At 49.5% G+C, this 24054-nt stretch overlaps 1 protein-coding gene across 6 annotated transcripts in view; it reads right to left on the reverse strand.

Moving 5' to 3' along the window:
* Nucleotides 1–24054, reverse strand: part of ABR (ABR activator of RhoGEF and GTPase) — a 294763-nt gene that overhangs the window by 10867 nt on the left and 259842 nt on the right. For all 6 annotated transcript variants that reach the window (XM_036766139.1, XM_036766142.1, XM_036766140.1 and 3 more), the window contains 3 exons: nucleotides 2841–2900; nucleotides 2175–2284; nucleotides 768–907 (listed from right to left, as the gene is read on the reverse strand). In XM_036766139.1, the coding sequence (XP_036622034.1) occupies nucleotides 768–907; nucleotides 2175–2284; nucleotides 2841–2900 (310 nt within the window). The remainder of the gene's footprint in view (nucleotides 1–767; nucleotides 908–2174; nucleotides 2285–2840; nucleotides 2901–24054) is intronic.

Genomic DNA, 24054 nt, shown 5'->3' on the forward strand with positions numbered 1-24054 from the left:
TGCCTAGAGCAGCTTGGCTTTTCCAGTAGGCAGGCAGGCAGGCAGCCAGTCCATACTAAGTACTAAGTACTATAACAAGACACAGCCCTAGGCTCATCACTACAGGATCATATGAATGAAACCAAAGGCCCCAGTCCAACCTTTGAGAGTCTTCTGGCCTTAAAAGAGAAGGCAGGAGAAATATTACAGGCCAGAGACTGATTTTATTGGTACAGAGATTTCCTGGGTGAGGAGAGAGACTCTTAAAACAATGTATATTTTGATACATTTGCTTCATTGTATTTGATTTCCTTTACAATCCTATGCATCTTAGGCTTTTTAAAAACATTTTTCTAAGGAGCCCATTGGCTTCAGCAGATTGCCCAAGGAGGCTATGAGGTAAAAATGTGAAGAACCCATCTTAGGGGATTACCCAGAACACTGGGCCCTGAAGTGATTCACTCAGGGTCCCACAATGCCTCTCAAACTCTACTAAGAAAGACCTTAGGAGCCCGGCATCCAGAAGCTGAGAAGTGTGAGCTCAGGGCTTTTGAATCTGTCTCCACCAAGTACCCTGGGAATGAACACAAGAGTCAGTTTCCAAGATGTAAGCTGTAAATTTCAGCTTTGTCAGATACAAGGCTCCCCCTCTACCAGCAAGTCTAGGCAAGTGTGGGGAGAGCCAGACAAGAAAGTGTGGAAGTCCCACCCTCTGCTCCCCCTCTCAGTCCGTGTTCCCCATCCCCCGCCCTTCTTTCCCCAGGTCCTGGGCCTCTCCTGGGACTCACTGGCATCAAAGACAGCCTTCAGCGCCTGGATGTCAGTGGCCACCCCCGAAATCCGGTAGATTCCGATTTCCTCAATGCCTCTTTTCTCGACCTCCTCCACACATTGCCGGACGATGTAGGGTACCTTGGAGCGCTCTCGCCTGTGGAGGCAGGGAGTGGGCAGCATGGTGACTACCTTTGCCATGACAGCGTAGTCACCTCCCCTTCCCTCCCACTCACGTCTTCATGCCCCAACCTCAGGGAGTCCTGGCTGCTTGGAATGGGGAATGGGGTGAGAGGGAAGGGTGAGAAGAACACTTGCTGTGTGCGTAGAGGGCTGGAAAAGGACGTGGGGGTGTCAGATCAAGGTACATAGGATCTCTGTTCTCCTTTCACAGGTAGATACCAAGATAAGCAGATGAAACAGGAGCCAAATGGGATGGAAAAGGGAAGAGGATTTTCCTTTGGGAAAACCCTAAGGAGCTTTAGTGAGGATGAAAACACCCTGGGGGACTTTCTTCCTACAGAAGAATGAGATATCTGTTTCTAGGGAAGAACCTAGTTCCTAGTCACACAGACTCACCTTTCTGAGATAAGACACAAAGTGTGCCCCACTCTTCCCCCAACATATCCCAGGATTTACAGGATCCCAGAGCTCAGAGGGACCTCAGAGGCTATCAAGCCCAACGCTCTTCATTCCAGATGAAGTAACAGAGGCCCACGGAGCTAAGTGATTTGTCCAAAGTCTCACAGGGAGTACGTGAGGAAGGGAGAATTTGAACCCAGGACCTCAGTGACTCTATAGGCAGGGCCTTTTCCTGGAAGATGCTGCCTCAACAAATCAGGGCCATAGAATCTCATCTGCCCCGGGGGAGAGGGGTCAGAGACAGGATGAAGTAGCCAACTTCTGAATCAATCACTCAATAATCGTTTGTTAAGGAACTGTGCTAGACACTGCAAACACAGCATTTCAGAATGGGAAAGGATCTTAGAGAGCACTTAGTTCTGCTGTTCCCACTCCTTCACTTTACAGAGGAAGAAACTGAAGCCCAGGAACTTGGCCAAGCCTATAGCTAGGCGGTGCCAGCGTGCACAGAGTGCTGGGCCTGGAGTCAGGAAGATATCCTCCTGAGTTCAAATCTGACCTCAGACACTTATTGGCTGTGTGGCCCTGGGCAAGTCACTTAACCCTGTCTGCCTCAGTTTCCTCATCTGTAAAATGAGCTGGAGAAGGAAATGGCAGCTCTTTGCCAAGAAAACCCCAAATGGGGTTTTGTATGAGGATCTGAACCTGGAATGTTGGCTTCCACTGCAGGTCTATTTTTATTCTATCCCCTCTGGGGAGGTGTGGGTCTGGAGGGGAGTGGAGAGACTTGGAGCACTTGGATTGACGGACCGGGGAATACAGGTTCCAGGAATGGCACATACTTTGTCACAACGCTGATCTTCACTCCAAACACTCCTGTCTGCTTTTTAGATGGGGTTCTCTTCAGGCTCATGTCCCGGCTGGTGAATTTCATGGAGAACTCCACCTTGATCTGCATCAAGGAAAAGACCAAGTTGGGGCAGGGTTGGGGTAAAGGGCAGTCGATGCCCTGGAAATACCCCCAAAACACATGGTGATGTTGGAGACCCCAACAAGGGGGTCTCCTACAAGGACACAAAGGGACCAAGAAGGCAGGGCAGGGCAGGTCCAGTGGCTGTGTAGGCTGCCTCCATCACGGGCAAGGCTAGCCCAAGGCAAACCCAGAAATGCCCTGAAAAGTGCTCTGAAAAGCAGAAAAGAAAGACAGAGCCTTCCTTGACTGGAAGTAGGAAGCCGGGGAGTGACAACAGGGAGGCCCACCCCCCAAGCTGGGATCCCCTCTAGCTCCAATGGCCTTATTCCATGCCAAGCTGGGATCCCCCCTAGCTCCAATGGCCTTATTCCATGCCAAGCTGGGATCCCCCCTAGCTCCAATGGCCTTACCCCACACCGAGCTGGGATCCCCTCTAGCTCCAATGGCCTTACCCCATGCCGAGCTGGGATCCCCCCAGCTCCAATGGCCTTACCCCACGCCGAGCTGGGATCCCCCCTAGCTCCAATGGCCTTACCCCGTTCATCTCGATCACATCCATGTGCCAGTTCTTTGTCTGTACGGTCTGCGGGTCCAGCTACAGAAACAGAGCAGATGAGGAAGGTTACGTTATGGCACGGCCTCCGCCAGAGGCAGAGGAGGAGGACTCTCCACCAGCCACCGGTGCATGCTGATTAGATTTCTTGGCCTCCCAACTGGACTGTAAGCTCCTTGTGGGGAGGCAGTCTTGAACTTTTTGCACATCCCGAAAAGCATCTCACGCAGTGTGGAGCACCGAGCGGATACACAATAAATATTTGTCATACCGAGGAATAAATGGATGAGATTCCGTTGGACAGTCACACGTGGGGAGCCTAGGATGGGGACTAGGGATTATGAGGAATAAGAAAGACAGGGAGAACTGATTAACCAACAAGCCAAGAACCATGCTGGTGCCAAGGATACATGGAAAACAGTCTCTGCTCTCAGACAGTTTACCTTCCAGTGGGGAAAACGACAGGCATAGACAGAAGCATAAACTAAGCACTCACCAGAAGTGCCAGGCACTATGTGATAAAAAGAAAGGCAAAAACATGATTCTTGCTCTCAAGAAGCTCACAGTCTAATCGGGAGATAACATGCAACAACTATGCACATACAAGATATATACAATGCAAATGGGAGGGAATCCCAAAGAAATGCAAAATAATTGGGGGGATGGGAGAGGCACCAGCACCTGGAGGAATTGGGAACGGCCTCGTGTAGGAGGTAGAACCTGCGCTGAACTCTGAAGGAAGCTAGGGGTGCTAAGAGGTGAGGAGGGATGGTGTTCCAGGTCTGAGTCTCTGGCATCTCTGTGCAAAGGTGTGGAGATCGGAGATGGAATGTTGTAACAGAATACCACGTACAGATCTTAAGTAACCCAGTCTCAGTAAAGGAAATGGACCTAGCTGCAAAGAAACTACCAAAGAGAGGGGAAAATCTGGTGTAGCTGAATTTATAGGGGAATAAAATCAAATTTGTGGAGTGCTTTCTTTCTCAGTGTGTCTACACAAATTATTCTCAATACCTGAGGAGAAAAGCACTTTACCAAACTCCGTTTTATGAGACAAATGGAGTCCTAATACTTAAACCAGGGGAGGATAAAACAAAAAAAGAGAACTACAGAGAAATATCACTAATGGACATACATTCAAAATTTTTAAATGAAATCCTGTCAAAGAAATGGTTCATTCTGATTGAAGTAGATTCATACCAGGGAGGCAAGGTTCGTTTAACAATAAGAAAACAACGAACATAATAGTTTTTGAAAAACAAACATCCAAAACTACACAATCATCTCGCTAGACAAAGAAAGTGCCTTTGACAAAGTATAAAACTCATTTACACTATAAAAAAAATCCTACAAACTACAGGCATAAAAGGAATCTTTTTAAATATTATAACTATTTAAAAACCAAAAGCAATTATTATGTACAATGGAGAGGCACTAGAAGCTTTCCCAATAAATGCAGGAATACTAACCCCATCTTATAGCTGAAGAAACTGAGATTCAGAGGTAAAGTAGAGAGTCCAAAGTTAAGAGTGACACAAGTCAACCAGCACCCTAAGGAACAGGAAGGGAACCCCAAGGGTCCCAAGAGAGGAGGCCACTTCCAGGAAAAGGCTGCTGAAGGCGGACACAGCAGAGGAACACTTATCCTGGAGCCCCAAGAAGACCCCCGAGGGGCAGGGAGGGAGGGGGTCTTTGAATGACAGGAAAGAGCAGCTCCTGATGCCTCCCCCCAAAGTTCAGATCACCGAATAGGACCATCCTCCCAGAGCTGGAAGGGGTCTCATGGGACATCTGAACCCAGACTTCCTATTTTATAAATGAGTAGATGGAGGCCCAGAGAGGTTAAGTGATTTGTCCAGGGTTACACAGAGCAGAGATTCTCCTCACTCCACATTTGGCATTCTTTCTGTCACACTGTACTCTCGTGAGAAGCAGTGTGGCATGGTGGACAATGAGTTGACCTCAAAGCCAAGAAGACCCGGGTTCAAGTCCCACCTTGGACATCTACTGGCTATGGGACCTTAAGCAAGTCCCACTCCAGAGCTCTAGGTTGCTTTATGACCAGAAGTTGATAATAAGGTGCCGACCTCCAGCGTTAGGGGGAAAGTGATCCCTAGACCTTCAGGTCCAGTCCCTCTCCCTTAATCTTAGACATCAATGAATGCCGCCCCAACTGTCCCAGCTTAGATGAAGATCTCCTGGCCAAACACCCACTCCCACTGTGGTCTAGACAATCTTCAGGGCTCAGTCACGTACTGTCTGATGGATGCTTCCTAAGGCAGTCACGGCGTCTTCCTCTGTCTCACTCTCCCCACGCCCCCAGTGCCTAGAACAGTGCCTAATACGAGGTGGCTGCCTGACCATTCAAATCTCCCCTTCTCCTCATTCCCTCAGAGGGGCACCAGGCTCCTCTCTGCCCCCTACAATGCCAGCTCTGTCTCTGGGGAGCAGAGCTACTTCCATAAATCAAAGCTATTTCAGGCTGTCATTTGAATACAGAGAATGGAGAAGGGGGAGGGGGAGGCATGGAGAGGGACAGGGGCACATTTTCCAGTGAAATTATGTCTCTTGAATTGCTGTGGCTATTTATAACCCCTGGGAAATGTGCACTCTGCTATTTCCTGATTAGATTAGTGGTCTAGGGGTGGGGTAGGGGTGGAGGGTGTGGGGATGATGGAGGGGGTAGGATGCCTGGCAGGGGCCCTCTCTGCTTGTGGCACCTTCCTTAGCCCTACACAGCTTGGTACCTGGGGTGGGGGCCACCTGAGAGCATCCTAGCATGGTGCCCTGCGTGACACAGCCTGCCAAGCAAAACTAAGGGTGGAAGAAAATAGGAGGTGGTCAGAATCAGAAAACAGAGAATTATGAGAGTCAGAACATACAGGAAAGGCGTCCCCTTCTGGAACCCACTCAACAAGTACCTAAGCCTCTGCTTGAAGCAAGGGCCCAGCCAGCCCCCTTGTCCTCCCACCCAAGGCAGCCCAATTCCCGTTGGGGAGATTCTCTCTGGAAGGTTTTCCTGACATCAAACCTAGACTTGATTCACACAGAGACATTTACAGGCACCCACCACATGGCAAGTGCTGGGGTTACAGAGACAACAATCAAACCTGCAAACTCCACACACGCACACGTATGAAGAGTACTGGGTGACTCTGCCTCGGGCTCTGCCTTCCAGAGCCAAACATGATAAGTTGAACCCTCTCCACAGGAGAGCCCTTCAAACACCTGGAGCTAACTTGCCTCAGCTGGCTCCTCACCTCAGTGCCTCTGACTGACCTTCATGATGTGGAATGGAAACCCTCCTTCCTCTTTGAAAGACTGAAGAGCTGACTGCTGTGGTGGCCAGCCACCCCTACACAAGCCCCATGATGAAGAATGACTTCTAACAGAGGGAGGCAGAGAAGGGGGATACACATGGCCCATATGCAGAATGGGACATTGTCAAGGAGGGAATTGGTTTAGCTTGAATAGGCATGTGAGAAACGTTTGGTTTTGTTCTGTTTTCAATGGGGGGGGGGCAGGGAGAGAAAATTAATTTTTAATTGAAAAAAGAAAAGTTTATTAATGGAGGAGTAGAGAGGACACAATGGGGAGCAGGATGCATTTATAATCAGAAGAGCAGGGTTCAAGTCTTGCCTCTGCCACTTAGTACCTGTGTGACCTTAGGCAAGTCACTTTATAGCTTTTGGCCTCAGTTTACCTCTGTAGAATGAGCAGGCTAGACTTTATGGCCTCAAAGAGCTCTGAGAGGTCTAAATCTATAGGTCTTATGATGACTCTCCACCCAACCAACTACAAAGAAATGAGACCACCCTGGCATCATGTTGAGGGAGGAAGAAGCCTAGGCGGGGACCAGCTAGAGGGGCTTCAATGGCAGGGAGAAGATGGTGCCCCAGCTGTGTACAGATGTGGGAACACAGACAGCAAACAGGTAAAGGATAGGGCTGAGACCAGAGCTGAGGGCAATTCCCCTGAAGATGGAAGGCCTCACTGTCCTGAGTATAATGTAATGAGGCTGAATAGGATGAGAAAACACTAGGGAATGAACCAGGGGCACATGCGTGCACGCACACCCCCCCCCCACACACACATACATACACCCCACATACATACCACACCCATACCCATGCACACACCCCACATACACACCACCCACACCCACACATACATCCTCTTTTCTCCTGTTTTTCTTCACTGTCATGGATTCATAGACAGGACAGCTGGGTGAGAAACACCTTCAGGGTCACAGTATTCACCATGTTAGGGCTGGAAGGCACCTTTAGAACTCCAGCTTCCTCACTTCTCAAAGGAGGAACCTGAGGTTTAGAGAGTGTAAGTTGGCTAACACAATCCAAGGGAGAAGAATGAATACCTCAAAAGCCTTCCAGCCATTTTGTCCATTCCTTCCCTCTCTCCCTTTCTTCCTTTTTATCCTCCCCTTCCTTTTCTTTCTTCCCTCCCTCCCTTCCTTTCCCTTTATTTCTGTCCCCTGATTCCAGGCCAGCCCTCTATACATTAGATGGTGTTTCCATAGTATTACAAAGGGTGTTCCAAAAGGCTTTTTGGAACATTCTATATATAAAACTGAGAACTTCTGTTTCCTGTAAATTTCCTATTCCTTTCAGGCCAGCTTGGTTAAAGGGCCCCAAAGGGAAGGAATTTATGTCCCTTCTGGGAATTCTTTTCTTCCTGGGAGAAGCACTGGGCTCAGAGTTGGAAGCCCTGAGTTCAAATCCCAGCTCCGTAACTTCCTAGCCACTGCAGACAAGCCTCTTTAATTAATTTAATGGAGGGCAGGGAGGAAAGGGGGAATGTTGAGAAGTGACAATGGTATTTTTAAAAGGCATTAATAAAGTTAAAAAAAGCCATCCAAAGTGACTTCCAGGAGGGCAGAGCGCAGATGCCTGTATCTCCCTGTTGAGCTGGTCCCTCCCTAACCTGGCACATTCAAGTGAACGTGGGCAGGAAGGGGCAGAAGGACCCTCCTGTGGTCTGGTTTCATACTGTAAGTGGGAAGGGGGCTCGGAGAAATGGGGAAGATGAAGACCGGGGGACCATTTCCCTTCTCCCCAGAACAAGGTAGTCTCTCCAGCTGAACTGCCTTGTGGCCCTCAGCTACTGCCTTGCAGGTTTGGGTGATTGTAACTTTTCATCTCAGCTCAGGTTGGAAGCAGCCTTAGGCAGCTTGGCTCTGAGGGGGCCTGCCTCTCTAACCATTCTTCCTTGCCTTCCACTCATGTTGCATTTTTTCCTCTCTGCTCTCCCCTGGAAGTCCTCCACCCAGGGCAGGTGCCGGCTATATCTCAGCTCCAATGTTTCAGCCTGCTTGTCTAGTATATGAAGCCTCTGCCAAGAACCAAGGACAAGCACCACGACCTAGTCTCTAGAGGCGAGCATCCGAGTTAGCCCTGATGGCATCACACGTACTACAGAGTCAGCATGGTGCAGCAGGAAAAACATGCTGCCTTTGGATGGAGGTGGGTCAGAGGAGCTGACCTTGGGCAAACAATTTTGTTTCTCTGGGCCTCAGTTTCCTCACCTCGGAGATCCTTTCCTGCTCTAAATTGAGGCTATGATCCTAAAGTAAATACACGTTGTATGCAATAAGCATTTAATAAATGCTCACTTACTGATTAGAGATGTATGCAGACTGAAAGAGTCAGGGCTCCGAGGCCTGAGGACCTTTGTGTTTCTGGAAGGCTTCAAATCTCATCTATTGCTACCTGTGTAAGCTGAGGAGTCACTACACTGCCCTGGGCCTCAGTTTCCACAACTGTAAAATGAGGAGACTAGATGAGAAGGCCCTTGAAGCCACTTCCAACTTTGGCCCAGAGGATTTATTCCCTGATCCTCCCTTTGTTTCTCTAAACCTTCTCCCTGAAGCCAGCCTCTGGTCCTGTGGTGACCTCTGTACAGCTGTTTGTGTATAAAGGAAGCCCCTGAGAGTGCCGTGAAGGATGGATGGTTCCTAGAGCAGGGAAGGGACCTTCCTGGCTGGTGAGCCCAACCCAGGCATTCTGCAGATGAGCAAACCGAGACCCAGGAATATTAAAGGACAGGACTGTAGAGCTCATTCTACAGATGGGGAAACCGAGGCCTGGAGAAACAAAGTGGACACAGCTCCCTGGTTCTGACAAGTGACAAGGAGGAGGCTTGCTAGCTGTGGCAGGTGACGAAATCGGGATCTGAATCCAGGCCCTGGGACTGCGAGGTCAGCGTTCTTTCCACTGGACCACGCTGTTTTCACTTATGTTACTGTTGTAACTGTGCATACCATTCAGAGAGCCTGGTTTTTAAGAGAGGCCTTCATTGCATTCCAGGAGGCTGGGAATGGGGCCCATTTGGAGTGGGTTACCCTGACCAAAGGCTGACAGGTGACTCTGAGCCAAAGTCCTAAAGAGATTGTCCAGAAAACATTCTGCCCAGGGCTGTAGCTCCTTGGAGAAAGGGGATTCATCAGCAGCATTTAGAAAGCTCCTGAACTGTAGAGGCAGTGAGGACAGAGACAAAAATGAACGTATGCTGCCTGCCTGCAGGGAGCACATGCTCTAAAAGCTGAGGCAGGATGCCCCACTGGTGGGGTGGGGGCGGGATGAAAGGATGGACGGTATGTACACCGTGACCTTGGGAATCATTCCCTCTGCCTGGGCCTTGGCTTCTCCCTCTATACAAAGCAGGTTAAGCCAGAGGATGCAGGAGTCCCTTCCACCTCCAATACTCAATCAATCAACATTTATTAAGTACCTACTGTGTGCCGGGCACTGTGCTATGATGCTTCCCAGGCCCCACTGTCCTGGCTCTGACCTGCATTTGAAGCTGGGATCAGGGCACACAGAGGCATATTTCACACATAGCTCAGACCTTTGAGGCCTCAGGCAGAGGATCCTCCCCCCAGGCCACAGACATACCCAACCTCCAACAGAGACACAGCTGCTTTGGGAAGAACAAGGGAAAAGAAGCCTGGGGTCTGGAACCAGAGGCTCTGCCATTTAGAGCTGTGTGACTCAGGAGAAGTCATTTACATCTCTGACCCTCAGTGTCCTCCTCTGATAAATGAGGAAGATGGCCTCTGAGGTCCTTTTCTGCTCCAAATCTATGCTCCTCTGAGGTAGTAAGAGACCAGCCCTCCCCCTGCTCAAACCCTCCTACCCTCACATGGACAGATACTGCTCCATGGGGTGGGGGAGGGAGCCTCTCAGGAGGCTGGCTTTGGAACAAATGGTTCCAGTCAATAGCTCAAGGTCCATCGGAGCTTTGGGTGCCTTTGCTCAGCTGCAACCATCAGCCGGTTGGTCTGTTAGTGTGGGCAGTACACAAAGCCCTTCATCTTGTACCACAGGGCGTCATCAAAGCAAGCCAGAACTGGAAGGGACCTTCAGAGACCTTTATGGAGGAGGAACAGAGACCAGTGAGGTGACTTGTCCAAGGTCACACATCCAGTAAAATGGCCAAAGCTACTTACGATAAGAGACCCACTTCCTGGTCCCTACTTCCTCCCAGGGAATGCCCTGTCCTGGTCCTTCTGAGCCTTGGGGCTCCTTAGCTCTGTGGGCCTGGAAGGGTTCCCTACTTAGGGGATGAATCTGGGCCGAGGGTAGGGGAAGCTCAAATGAAGCTTGAATTGAAGCCTAATGGAAAAACTTTACTAGGTGTAAGACTTATGGAACTTGTGTCCCAAGAAGTAATATAAGAAACATAGATAGATTTGAGAAGCCCTTAAAATAATCATGATTACTGATTGAGAATGACAATTGAGGGGAAGCTAGGTGGCAAAATGGATAGAGTGCAGGGCCTGGAGTCAGGAAGATCCATCTTCCTGAGTTCTAATCTGGACTCAGACACTTACTAGCTGTGTGACCCTGGGCAAGTCCCTTAACCAAGATTCCTCAGTTTCCTCACTTGTAAAATGAGCTGGAGAAGGAAATGGTAAACCACTCCAGTATCTTTGCCAAGAAAACCCTAAATAGAGTCCCAAAGAGTCAGACACGGCTGAACAATGACAAATGCCCTAAATGGTGAGGATAAGAGCAGTGACCAAATTAAGACCTCACAGGAGCATAGCTGTGGTACTAGAAGGTGCCATCTAGTCCACCTAATTTCACAAAGGTAGAGACTGAGGCCCAGAGGATAAATGACTGGCCCAGGGTCTCACAGGTGGTAAGCAGCTGAGCTGGGATTCCAACTTGGAGCTACAGACTACAAATCCATGGTTCTCTTCATCTTCTTCTCTTAACCCTCTTCAATGCCACTGTCACAGTCAAGTGGGTAAAGTCAGAAGCATGTTGCTTCTGACAGTTTTTAAAGGCCTGTGTTGAGGCAGCTCGAGTCCTACAATTCCCAGGCTACCCCATCAACAGCCAAAGTGCCAGATGACTCCAGGCCTGAGTTAGCTTATCTCGGTGCTTCCCCCTCTCCTCCAATCCTTGCAAAAAAAAAAAAAAAAAAAAGAAGAAGAAGAAGAAGAAACGTCAGCACGCATATACCCAGCTGAGGTCATGCTAACTCTGCTGTGCCAGAGCCACTCTATCATTGGGGGAGACCACAGGCGTGAGAAGCATGAAAGGGCTGGCGGGGGAGATGGATGAATGTGTCAGGAGCCTGCCTGCCTCCCTTGGGCAGAGATGCCAGAGCGCTCTAGCAACGTGGCTGCTGGCTCCGGGTGGGGGGTGGCAGGAGAGGGAAGCGGGACTGGCAGGAGCAGTCCCAAGGTTTCCCAAGTCAGGCACCGGGAGAGGGGAACGAGGGCCAGCATATGTGCCTTCTCACTGCCCCCAGCCCTAACCCTGAAACAGGCCAGAGCCTTTCTGGGCTTCCTCTGCCTCTTTCTTCTCCACAGAGATTAAGGGTTGTCTGTCCACCCTGCCCCTATGCCTCCCTTTCTCACACACACACACACACACACACACACACACACATACTTTAATGCACACCCAATGCTGGATCCCTCTGGAACTCCATTCCGAACAGCCCTGGCTTCTGGCCCCTCTCCCTCCCTCTGGCTTTCCTCCTCCCTCCCACCTAAACAGAACTTTGAAGTCCCTGGGTTGCACATATGGACGGGGTTTAGCTGGGCTCTGAATGCAGCCTTTATTAAATCCAGGTTAGCCCCCATCAGCACCGCCTACCTGCTCTCCCCAGCACACTCCACATTCCTCCAGCTAAGCCCTGTCCCTTTCTGGTTTTTAACCCTTCTTTCTGCTCAGCATGGAGGCAGCAAGCTGCTTCCCAATCACCATTTTCCAAGCCTCCCTACCCTTCCTGTCCCAACAAACTAATGAGAGAGGGAAAGAGCAAATGTTTCAGGTTACATCAGAGCTGCTGGTGTCAGAGCTCCTGGGACTGAAGAGATGGGAGACTGGGCCTGTATTTGAGGTCTTAGGAAGTCCTGCAAACCTCTGCATGAACCTTAAGTTAACCTATTGCTTTGGGGTTTTTAAAATTAATTTATTTTTAGTTTTAAACATTCATTTCTACAAGATCTTTAGTCCCACATTTTCTCCCCATCTCTCTCCTCTCCCCACCCCAAGATGGCATGCATTCTGATTACCCCTTCCCCCAGTCTGCCCTTCCATCTGTCACCCCTCCCCAATCCCCTTCCCCCCTACTTTCTTGTATGGCAAGATGGATTTCTATAGCCTATCTCTTTTGGTGAAGGCCATTCGCCATTGCTCACTGCTACCAAAACTGTCACCCTTTTTACCTCCAAACAACTCCAAGGCTCTGTATGGCCAGGGCCCATGCCAACTACCTGGGAACCGGTCTAACTACCAAACTTCAATGCCAAGAGACTGTGTGGTGTAGAGGACAGAGTGCTGGGCCTGGAATCTGTCTCAGACACTCACTGTGTGAGCCTGGGCAGCTGACTTACTCCTCTTTACTTCTCCTTGCCTCAGTTTCTTTCTCTATAAAATGATGGGGTCCCTTCCAGCTCTAAACCTATGGTCCTATAATTAGGTCAGAGGGCAAGAGGGGGGCACACGAAGGGCAGAAAGAACTGGCATCTCAGAAGAAAACGTGCAAGGCATTCGCTGTATCCAGAAGTACACATATGATCACACTGTTCTCTGAGGAAATCTCCAAGGAGTGGCCTGGCCTGACCTTCCCTGGCTCAGCAGCCTGTTTTCTGAAGGTCAGGAGACAGCACTGGAGGTCAAAGCCAAGGGAAGGGGCCAGCAGGGGTCCTGACAAGGAAACTTTAAATTAGGTTTAAAGAGGAGGCCAAAGGCCTTGGAAAGCTGTTAAGGAAGGGCCCTGTGCCCCGTTGGCTGCAACAAGGACCCTCCATCTTCACATTTGGAGCTAAGTAGTTTGGAAAGAGTTCGAGAAACCCTTCCAACAGTCAGCTGTCCCCTGCCCCACACAGTCTGTATATCCTGAACCAGCCCAGGCTCCCCACCACTGGCCACATGAGGAGTAAAAGCATGGTTACCCTGCCCACCCCCCAAGAGCTCTCTCCACACAGGTGACCCTCTACCCCAACAAGGCAGCTCCTCAAACAGCCAATGCTTTCTCCCGAAGCCACTACCCCATCTGTTCTGCCCCAGATCAAGTGATGCACTGGCCGTGGCACACGAAAGCCACTGCATGTCCACTGCAATGTCCCTGATGCTGCTGAAGACAGGCACTCCACAGATCGCCAGCATCATACAACAGCTGGCACATTTGTTAAGTATCTATCTTTGCCAGGTGCTAAGGATACAAATACAAAAAAAAAAATGAGATAGTCCCTGCCCTTCTAGCGCGTGGTTTCAGCAAGGCCACAGGTTAGTAAATATGAGATATGTCCCAAGTAAATCGACACACTTTTACTCTACGCAAAGCACCGTGAACTGGATCTAGGGATGTGAAGAGAGAGAAGGGTATTGGACCTATCCTTATGGGTCTTATGATCTGGCTGGGGAGACAGGTCATGGACAGTGTGGACATACACTGATCAGAGGTCAGAGGGCTGGGCTGAAATCCCATCTGTCCTCTTTACCTCCCAAGTGGTCACCTAGGAGGGTAAGACAGCAAGGAAGACAGGAAAGGCCAGGCTGTGAAAGGGCTTTTAAAGACAGGGAATTTGGGACAGCTAGGTGGCACAGTGAGTAGAGCACCAGCCGTGGAGTCAGGAGGATCTGAGTTCAAATCCGGCCTCAGACACTTGACACACTTACTAGCTGTGTGACCTTGGGCAAGTCACTTAACCCCAATTGCCCTGCCTTCCCCCTCAAAAAAAACCCCCAAAACAGGATATTTTGAATTTGAGCCTGGAGATGATAGGGAGTCACTGGAGTTGAGCCTTTTGGGAAATTACATTGAGTGAAGGATAGACTGGCACAGGGAGAGGCTAGAGGCAGTGAGGCCAGCCAAGAGGCCAGTGTAGCAGTCCAGGTGTGAGGTGATAAGGGCCTGAACTGAGGTCATGGCTGTGTGAGGAGAGAGATGGTACCTTTATAAGAGATGTTGTAAAGGGACAAACAAGATCTAGTAACAGGTGAAATATTTGGAGTAAATGCAAGTGAGAAGCTGAGGATGAAGCCCAAGGTTGCAGGCCTGGTTGGCTAGAGGAAGTAATAGGGAAACTGGGGTGGAGGCGGGGAGAAGATACTGAACTCCATTTTGGGCACATAGAGTTTGAGATGCCCACGGTTATCCATTTCGAGATTTCCTAGAGCTTAGCAAAGGGCCTAGCGCTGGACGTACAGACCTCAGGATAACTGAACCCATGGGAGGGGATGAAGCAGATCACAGAGGGAGGGAGGGAACTCCGGACAGAGCCTTGGGGACTCCCACAGTCTATGCTCATGACCCGGATGAAGACCCAGCAAAAGGTTTATGGGTGAAATCCCAGGGCAGTCTGAGGACTCACCTTCCAGGTGAAAACAGCAGGTCATATTTATCAAGCCCCTTAAGGTCTGCAGAGCAAAGGTATACATTTGTTTGCATGCTGTTGCCCTTATTAGACTGGAAGCCCCTTGGGGGCAAGCACTGTCTTTTGCCTCTTTTTGTAACCTCAGCACTTAGCGCAGGGCCTGGCACACAGTAGGCTCTTAATAAATGCTTACTGAATAGATGAATGAATAAACGATCTCATTTGTGCCTGAAATAATCCTACGAGGTAAAGGCCACAGCAGACATTATCATTCCCATTTTACAAATAAGAATGCTGAGGTTAAATGGGTCACCCAAGGTCACAAAGCAACTAAGTGTTGGAGGGAACACTTGAGCCCAGATCTAACTTTAAATTCAAGACTATTAACTGAGCCACCACCAGTCACAGTTGTGTCCTTGGACCCTTGCACGGTCTGGTATGCGGCTGGTGCTCAATGCATTCATAGGAGTTGATAGAGAGATAATTCTCTTTAGTGCTGTCTCCCTCTCCCAAATCCAGTCTGCTCCTGTACCCTCCCCGCTGTGGTAGAATGGTGATCATACGACGGGCTGCCCTGGACCGGGCAGAGAAGTCAGAGAAACTTTTACCCCCATTAAGAGTTCAGGCTGTGGTCAATGGCAGGAGGGCTGTAGAGAGCATTCACTTTACATAAAGGGAAACTGAGGAAGGCTGTGAAATGTGAAATGAACTGCCCATGATCACAGACTGAATCAGTCAACAAGCATCCCTTACTATGTGCCAGCCACTGTGCTAAGCCCTGGAGAAACAAAACAAAACAAAACAAAAAAGCAACAGTCCCTACCCTCAAGGAGCTTACAGTCCAATGGGAAGACAGAACACACACACATCAGTGTATACAAGATACACACAGAATAGAAAGAAGGTAGCCTTAGAAGGCAAGGCTCTAGCAGCTGGTGGCGGGGGGCGGGGGGGGGGGGGAGCAGTAACAGGAGAAGTCCTCTTGCAGAAGAGACCTTAATACTAGGAGAGGTCAAGACCATGCACCTCTGTGCCTGGAACACAGTAGGCAACTAATAAATGCTTGCTGATTTGGAAAGGTACAAGGCTGTGTGATTTCACTGGGTAGGGGTGAACATAGGAATTGGACTCTGGCTGAGGGGGCAAGGAAAGAGAGTGAGGCCACTTTGTAGCAGGTGGATCAGCAGCACCTCCCTTCCTGCCCCCCCTAGATCTGTTGGGGATGGAGGGGGAAAACCCATGCACTGCTCCTCCAGGTCCCTCCCAGCTCAGTAGCAAGGCTGGTAAAGCCAGGGCTTCTGTGGTATTTGGTCAGGGAGGGGAACAGCTTTGTTTTTCAAACCAGAGATGCTGTTTCCTCCTCCTGCCCAACACTGTAGGGGCCCCACCTCCGCCTCCTACCACAGCAATGCCCACAGAAGCTTCCTTGCTGGCTGGGACGTCTCTTCTCCAAGCACTTGGCTGGATGGGCTCACTCACTTCAGCTAATTCCGCTGCTCTGAGGTCTGGCTGCCTCTCCCAGAGGCCTAGTCCTCCATCTCGGTGAGCAAATTCAGCTCTCAAGATCCTCAATATACATGAAGGTTCTTGCTGGAATCCCTGCCAGACTCCAAAGCTGTGGGGGGTTGGGGGGAGGGAAGAGAACCCTGTGTGCCTCAGTTTCCTCAATCTGTAAAATGAGCTGGAGAAGGAAATGGCAAACCACTCCAGTATCTTTGCCAACAAACCCCAAATGGGTCACAAAGAGTCAGAATCGACTGAACAACAATTTAATGTGTCCACATCACAGTCCTCCTCCTCGAGACTATGTCATTTGTCATGTTTGCATCTTAGCTCAGCACCTTACATTCAGTTGATGCTTAATAAATGTTTGTTGAACTGAGTTCAAGTGCCTGATTAAGAAAATGGCTTCTGCCACTGCTGGCCATGCCTTTTTGACCCCACTGGAAACAGCAAGGAAGGAAGTGGAACCTTGCAGAGAGTAGCCTGGGGCGATCACCCAACCAGGAGGCTGACCTCCCAGGTCTGACCCTGAGATCGACTCATCGGTCCTGAAGCAACAAACCGGACAGGGATCCCTGTTTGACATCATGAAGGCTTAAGGAAAACCTTTCTGAAAGAAAGGAATTGTTGGCTGAAGGAAACTTGAGTCTCCTTTTCTGGAAGATTTCAGAGAAGAAAATCTCTGCTGCCATGTAGCAGAGAAGAAGTGGGCCTATCCAAGGGAAGGAGGCTGCGTGGGCCTCCTCTGGGACCCTCCACATGTCAACTTCATGCTTCTCTAATGCAGGCGTTCAAATGCAAAGGAATTCTTAAAGTCACAGGCTCACAGTTTTAGGAGCCAAAAGGGGCCTTAGAGGTCCCTCATTTCACAGGTGAAAAGTCTGGGGGCAAAGAAGACCTTTGATTGCACATTCAGTCCTCTTTCCAGAGTCTTAGAGTTGGAGGGCTCTTCCAGATCATCAGGCGTCATCCCATGTGATTCATGAATTGTCTCAAAACACCCCTGACAAATGGTGGCAGAGTCTCTGCTCACCAGGGACAGGGAATTCGTTATCTCTGGAGGTGGCTCATTTCCACTTTTGGACAGCTCCAATCATCAAAAGGTCTTCCTGTTATTGAGCCAAAATCTGCCTTGTGATATTTCTCACCCACTGCTCCTGGATCAGGCCTCTGCAGCCAAGCAGTCACTGCAGTCCCTTTTCCACACAGCAGCCTCTTAAATTCTAGGAGGCTTTATCTTGATCCTTGCTGCTGATTAGCTGTCTGGGGGGAAAGGGCTGCCACAATCTTTCAGAGCTTCAGTATTCTCATCTGTAAAAGGGGATAACAATAGCACCTCTCCCCCAGGGTGGTTGTGAGGATCCAATGATTTGATAATTGTAAAGTGCTTAGCAAAGGGTCTGGCACATAGTAGGGGCTACTTAAATGTTAGCTGTTATTACACATATAGAAAAGAGGGGGGCATTTGGGAGCCCCCAATATGTGTGTGTGTGTATACACACACACACACACACACACACACACACACACACACACACACACTGATAAGGCAGAGGCAGTGTTACTGTGGAAAGGATGCTGATGTCGGACTTGGCGTCAAAAGATCTGCCATTTTACTCCCTGTGTGACCTCAGACAAACTACTTAACCTCTCTGGGCTTCAGTGTTCTCAGATATAAATGCAGGGAGGCAGGCAGACAGGGTGACTGCTACAGCTCCCGTTTTTTCTTCTACGTGGAGTGTTAGGGCAATGGTCCTGGTGTGCCCACAGAGATTAGCCAATAGTTGTCAATTAATAGTTAATCAGCCTTATGAGCTGAGTTTTCTATATTAATAATTCATTAGCCTTAATAGTCAAGTTTGTTCGTCTATAAAAAGGGGGAAGTAAGAGGCATGCCACCCACCTACCCCATCAGGCTTCTGCAGGAAGCACTTTGTGAACCCTGAAGTTCTATGGAAATCTAGGGTATTATTAAGTTAGTCTAGCTGGCATGCGTCTGGGGCAGACACTGTTATACACACAGGAGCTAGACCAGAATTAGGCGGGAGGAAGAGCGAGCGAAGGTATGCTTAGTACCAACTCACATCCAAGAGAGGAGGAAGCCATCAAAAGTAGGGTTATGTTAGCACTGCACTGGGCTGTGATTTCATCAGTGCAGAGAACTCCCAGGTGAGGAAATTCTCTCCATCATGCAGCTCAGGACCTGCCCCACCAGCTTAGGACTCAAGAGCTGCCTGTGGGCACCAAGAGGTTACACAGTCATCGTATTATCTGCCATTCAGAAAAGAGACTGGATTTACTGGCCCCAGAGGGCTAGTGGGTGAAAAATATAAACACTATGCAGACTTTGGCTCACTTCTGATAAGGAGAGCCATCTAACAGTGGAAATGAATTGTTTGACGAGATAAGGGTTACCTAGACAGCCCCAGGCCTGGAGTTAGGAAGACCTATGTTCAAACTTGACCTCAGGCATTTGCTAGCTGTGTGACCCTGAGGAAGTCACTTGGCCTCTGTTTGCCTTAGTTTTCTTATCTGTAAAGTGGGGGTAACTACCTCCCAGGGTTGTGGTAATAGATCAAATGAGATAATAGCTATAGTGGTTAACACTGTACCCAGCACATAGTAGGTGCTACATGAATGTCAGCTATTCTGGTCTACATACTATTCCTGCTACATATGCCAGGTATTGTACTAAAAGCTCTAAATTCTGTTAATATGTTCTTGAGGTTCATAGCAAAATTATGAAATATTTAGTAAAGATAGAGATACACCTATGGGGTAGATTATACCATCGAGTCTGAGATAGAATTTTTTTTTTGAGGCAATCAGGAGTAAGAGACTTGCCCAGGGTCACACAGCTAGTGTGTGTCTGAGGCCAGATTTGAACTCAGGTCCTCCTGACTTCAGGGCTGGTGCTCTATCCACTGTGCCACCTCGTTGCCTTCCTGAGATAGAATCTTAAAAATGGTCTTGACATCATTTGTTTTTATATCATCTTCATTTGCATATGTATATAAATATATATGGAAATATATAAAGATATACATGGAAATGGTTATATATGCATACACATACACATCCTTTCCCTATAACAAAGAAAAAGGGAAAAGAAAAAAAAAGCAATTTAGCAAACCTCATCAACACCCTTGACAGCACATGCAGTACTTCACACCCACAGTCCCCCACCTCTGCAAAGAAAGGAAGAAGGTGCATTTGGTGTGAGGGAGTTTTCTAATAGAATGTCAGAGAGCAGGAAGGGCTAATGGTGACACATGAGCTGCTCCATGGTGCTGTCGGTTCTTCCAGAGAGTTCCCTCAGTGACTCTTCATAAACTGTGAGTCACCCCCAAGGAGGACCAACAGCTGTTCCCACAATCTGCTGCTCTAGGAGGACCCATCAGATCGAGAAGTCCTGGTGAAGGGCCATTTGTTCACTTTCTCCAAGGCCTGAGGGGAAGAGGATGAATCCTTCTGGTCACTGGGAATTCCCAGACTCATATGGTCACCCGGCAGACTAAAGAGATGAGGCTATGGTGAGCAGCCTCCGACTCAGCCTCCTCCTTGTCCAGGGCACTTCCCACCCATGTCTCTGTCTGTTTCTTTCTCCCCTTCTCCCACTTACGCTCATTCCATGCAAAGGATACCTTTGGGAGGGAGCCTGACTTTCTGGCAGAGGCCCAGCCTAACTTGGGGCCGCATCTTCCGTGGTATCTCTGTGATGGTGATACAGAGCTGGGAGGTTTCCACAGACCCATCCTACAGGTTTCTTTTTCTCTAAAAGTGGAATCTTTTAGCTCCAGGGAGTCTGTGGGCAGATTTCAAGGGGTCCAAAAACTTGGAATAGAAGACAGTGCATTTTTATTTCAACATGGCTGGCTGTGCTTTGCAATCTTACATATTTTATCCATCTAAAAACACTATTCTAAGAAAGGAATGTTCCATGGGTTTCACCGGACTGTCTGTCAAAGGGGGCCAGGACACAGAAAAGCTCAGGAACCTCTACTGTAAAACAAGTTTCAGAGAGGGTGTCAATCAACAGGCACTTAACGACACCTACTATGTGCTAGGCACTGTGCTAAGAGCTTTTGACAAACATTTCATTTGATCTTCATAACAACCTTTCATGCCAGGTGCAGTTATGATCCCCATTTCACAGCTCAGAGAATCGAGGCAGGCAACATCAGTGATGTACCCAGGGTCACATTACCTATCCAGTGTCTGAGACAGTATTTGAACTCAGGTCTCCTGACTCCAGGCCCAGAGCTCTACCCACATCTACTGCACCACCAGCTGTACTGTGCAAGGCCCTGGAGATACAAAGACAAATAGCCCCTGCCTGCCCTCAAGGACCTTACACTCATCTGGTCAGGGAAGGGGGAAGGTCCCAGGCGTGAGTAAAGATGAATGGGTTCTTTGTCTCTTGTCATTTGTCTGCCAGGGATAAATTACTGTCTATGAGCAAGTTCAAAGACAAAAAGAAAACACACAAAAAACCAGGAAATGAAAATGGAAAAAGCCATCCAAGTGAAATGCTTGTCTGTGCTGTTTCCCCTGATCTAGGCCTGTGCGTCCAAGGTCACTGCTCGGCACACATCTCTGGGGCTGACTCTCAGGGGATCTGGGGGAGGGGGGATCAGGGGATCACATCCCCAGGGCCAGAAGGGGCCCCAGCGGCCATCTAGTCCACTCACCTCATTCTGGAGACGAGAAACCCGAGGTTCTAGGAGGTAAAGGGACTTAACATCATACTCAACAGAGGCAGAATCTGAATCTAGATCCTCTGACTCTTTCCACTGAGCTGCACTGCATTCCCATGAGACTATGCAGGAAGGGATGAAGTTGAATTCCTTAATCAGCTCTCTGGTTGGAGCTCTACAGCTAAACATAGGTTATTTTAAACATTTGGATTCAATATTGTGATGTTTCTCTCTACACTGAGACTTCAGCCTCAGTAAGCGGTCTCCTGGTGACTCATTCATGGCTTCCTAAAGCCTTTAAAAGGGAATAGGAAGAACCTGGGTATTTCTGGCAAATCAGATGCCACTGAATCCTTGGGGCAAAGATCATGAAATGAAGCATCTTCCTCCCAGTGACAGGCCTGCTTTGGGAGCTGTCAAGAGTTAACCACTGAGCTGGCTCCCCTGATAAAGCTGCTGCTTAATCCCTCCCCAGGGAGGGGCCAGCCCCTCAGCTAAGGCTGCTGCCGCTGCTCTGGGGAAAATAGGTTAATGCGGTGGGCTGGGAAAAGAGAGGTGGGCAGCAGGCCTGGTTAGGAAGTGCGCTGGAGGGCAGGAAGGCAGAAACAGGTGAGCAAACCCCACTCAGTTACCAGGCAAACGCTTGCATCTATAATACTGACCCACTTTGTCATAGAGAGAATGCCAGGGGACTGAGTCAGCCTCTGAATCATGTATGCCAACCACTGCTGCTACTGGGAGATTCACCATGTGACCGAAGAGTTGAAGTGACCCAGTCGTGCTGCCTTGGGGAGCCAGTCTTACCAGCTTGCAGACCTGCTCACCTCAGGGGCAGCTCTACAGAAGAAGGCAGTGTGGAAGCAGGAAAAGCAAGACAGGATAGGGAGACAGGAGGCCCTGCCGCATCTGAACTGGGTTGCTGTGGGCAGGTCACTAACGCAGAGACTGGCTCCGCAGCTGAAGGAGGTATATTGAACTCTTACTACCGGGGGGACCTCTCGCCAGTCACTCAGTGTCTTCATGTGTCAAATGAGAGCTGGACTGCATGGCTTTTGAGGCCCTTCTTGGCTCTAGGGTGACACTCTTCTGAGCCTCAGTTTCTTCCTCTGTGATAGGAGGGGGTTGACCTCAGTGATCTCTAAGTCACTCCCAGTCTGGAGACTCTATTGCATTCTGAGTATGAATAGTAAAAGCATTCCTTTTAGGGCCAACACAGGATCCTAGATTCAAAGGAAAAGGAAACTCAGAGGCCATTCGTTCAGCTTCCTTATTTTACAGATAATAAAATCGAGCTTAATGACTTGCCAAAGGCCAAACGGGTACTAAGCAGCAGAGGAGGGATTTGAACCTGGGTCCTCTTAATTCCAAAAGCTCCAAGTCACAGATCTTGAGCTAGGTGACATCTCAGAGCCCACCTAGTTGACAGCTTCTCATTTTATGCACGAGGATTCTGATGCCCAAGCAGGTTAAGTGATTTGAGGTCACACGGGGAATGTCAGAGGCAACATTTGAACCCAAGTCCCCCAGGTTCTCTCCAGTGTACCACACTGCCCTACTCTGGTGACAATCCAAGCCATAGGGAAGGAATCAAGGAGATTTGAGCTAGGAAATGAGTGGAAAATTGGAGGCTTAAAGGAGAAAAGGCCCCTGCAGTACTGGCAAGGCACTCAGTTCACCCCAGGACACCTCCCTCAGGTGTACGGTAAGCCTAAAGAGCTCCTCTTTCCGTAGCCTCTGTGCAGTAAACCTATAAGGTTGAGTCATCACCCACCTCGATAGCTGGGAGAGAGTGTCGGGGAGGTGGCTCTGGCCCAGGCTGCTACTGCACCAGTGGCGGACAGAGGGAAGCAGGGCAGGTGAGGGAGGAAGGGAGGGCCGTGGCACCAGGCCACTTGCCACAGACAGCTGCCTCAGCAGCCAGGGGGACATCAGAGCTCTGGCAGCCTGGTCCCCAGGGAGGCTGAAGGTGAGACAGGGGCCAGAACAGAGCAGTTCAGGTTGCAGGGCCTACCCAGCACTTCACAGGGTTGATGTCACCTTTGCTAAGGCATATTTGTCCCCTAAAATCAATGTTCCAGAGTCCTGGGCCCTCTTAGGCTTTGAGCAAGTCACTGATCCTCTCTGGGCCTCAACTTCTCCACTGACAAAATGAAGGGATTGGGTTAAATCTAGAGCTCTTAGTCTGAAGTCCACAGACCCAAGTGACCCACAGATAGATTTCAGGGGGATCCATGGACTTGGATGGGGGAAAATGGCATCTTGATTTCCACCAACTAAAATTTAGCACTTCCTTGAGTCACTAAAAACAAATCCTGAGAAGGCACCTATAGGCTTCACCAGAGTGCTGCCAAAGGGGACCAGGATACTAAAAAAAGGTGATGTTCCTCTGGGTGAGATGATCCTTGTGGCTGGTACCAGAGCCTCACACCCTGCCCCCACCCCCACCCCAGCAGGTGTCAAGGAACTGGGAGAGAAAGCACTCTCAGGGACATCCCCAGCAGGCAGCGCTGAAGGACGAAGCAGGGAAATGACAGCTCTGCAGGCAGGACCTGTGGCCTAGGTCAATCTACTAACTAACAAGCATCTATTAAGCACCTATGATGTGCCAGGCATGTGGGGGGAGACTGCGGGGGGGGGGGGCTCAAAGACATGGATGGAATAAATAGTCTCTGTCCTCCAGGAGGCTACATTCTAACAGGGAAGTCCATAGACAGGACAGGGCCTGGACCAAAGATTTCATTGGTATATGGAACCCCCAGGGGAGGAGACATCCTCCACCAAGGAAGGCCAGCACCTTTACTGCAGATCAGAGCTACCCAGAGCACTGAGAGGCTAAGCCACTTATTCAGAGCTACACAGCCAGGAGGTGTCCCAAGTAGGACCTGAACCAGACATGGAGGCCAGCTCTTCCTGCATGAAGCCAGGCTGCACATACAGAGTAGCCAGCCAGCAGCTGAGGAGACCAAAGAAAGCCCCCTGCTGATGGTGGCCTCACTTGCATCCAGACGCAGCCCTCTGTCCTCTAGGGCACTTGGGCATAGAGAACATCAGCATCTCCTCTGACACCCAATCCACTCCCTTGCTTGGCTATTACAAGCAGAGAGAATGAAGAAACTGGCTTCCCCAGCCCCCAGACTCC

The sequence above is a fragment of the Trichosurus vulpecula genome, chromosome 7, assembly GCF_011100635.1.
Source record: "Trichosurus vulpecula isolate mTriVul1 chromosome 7, mTriVul1.pri, whole genome shotgun sequence".
Classification (NCBI taxonomy): domain Eukaryota; kingdom Metazoa; phylum Chordata; class Mammalia; order Diprotodontia; family Phalangeridae; genus Trichosurus; species Trichosurus vulpecula.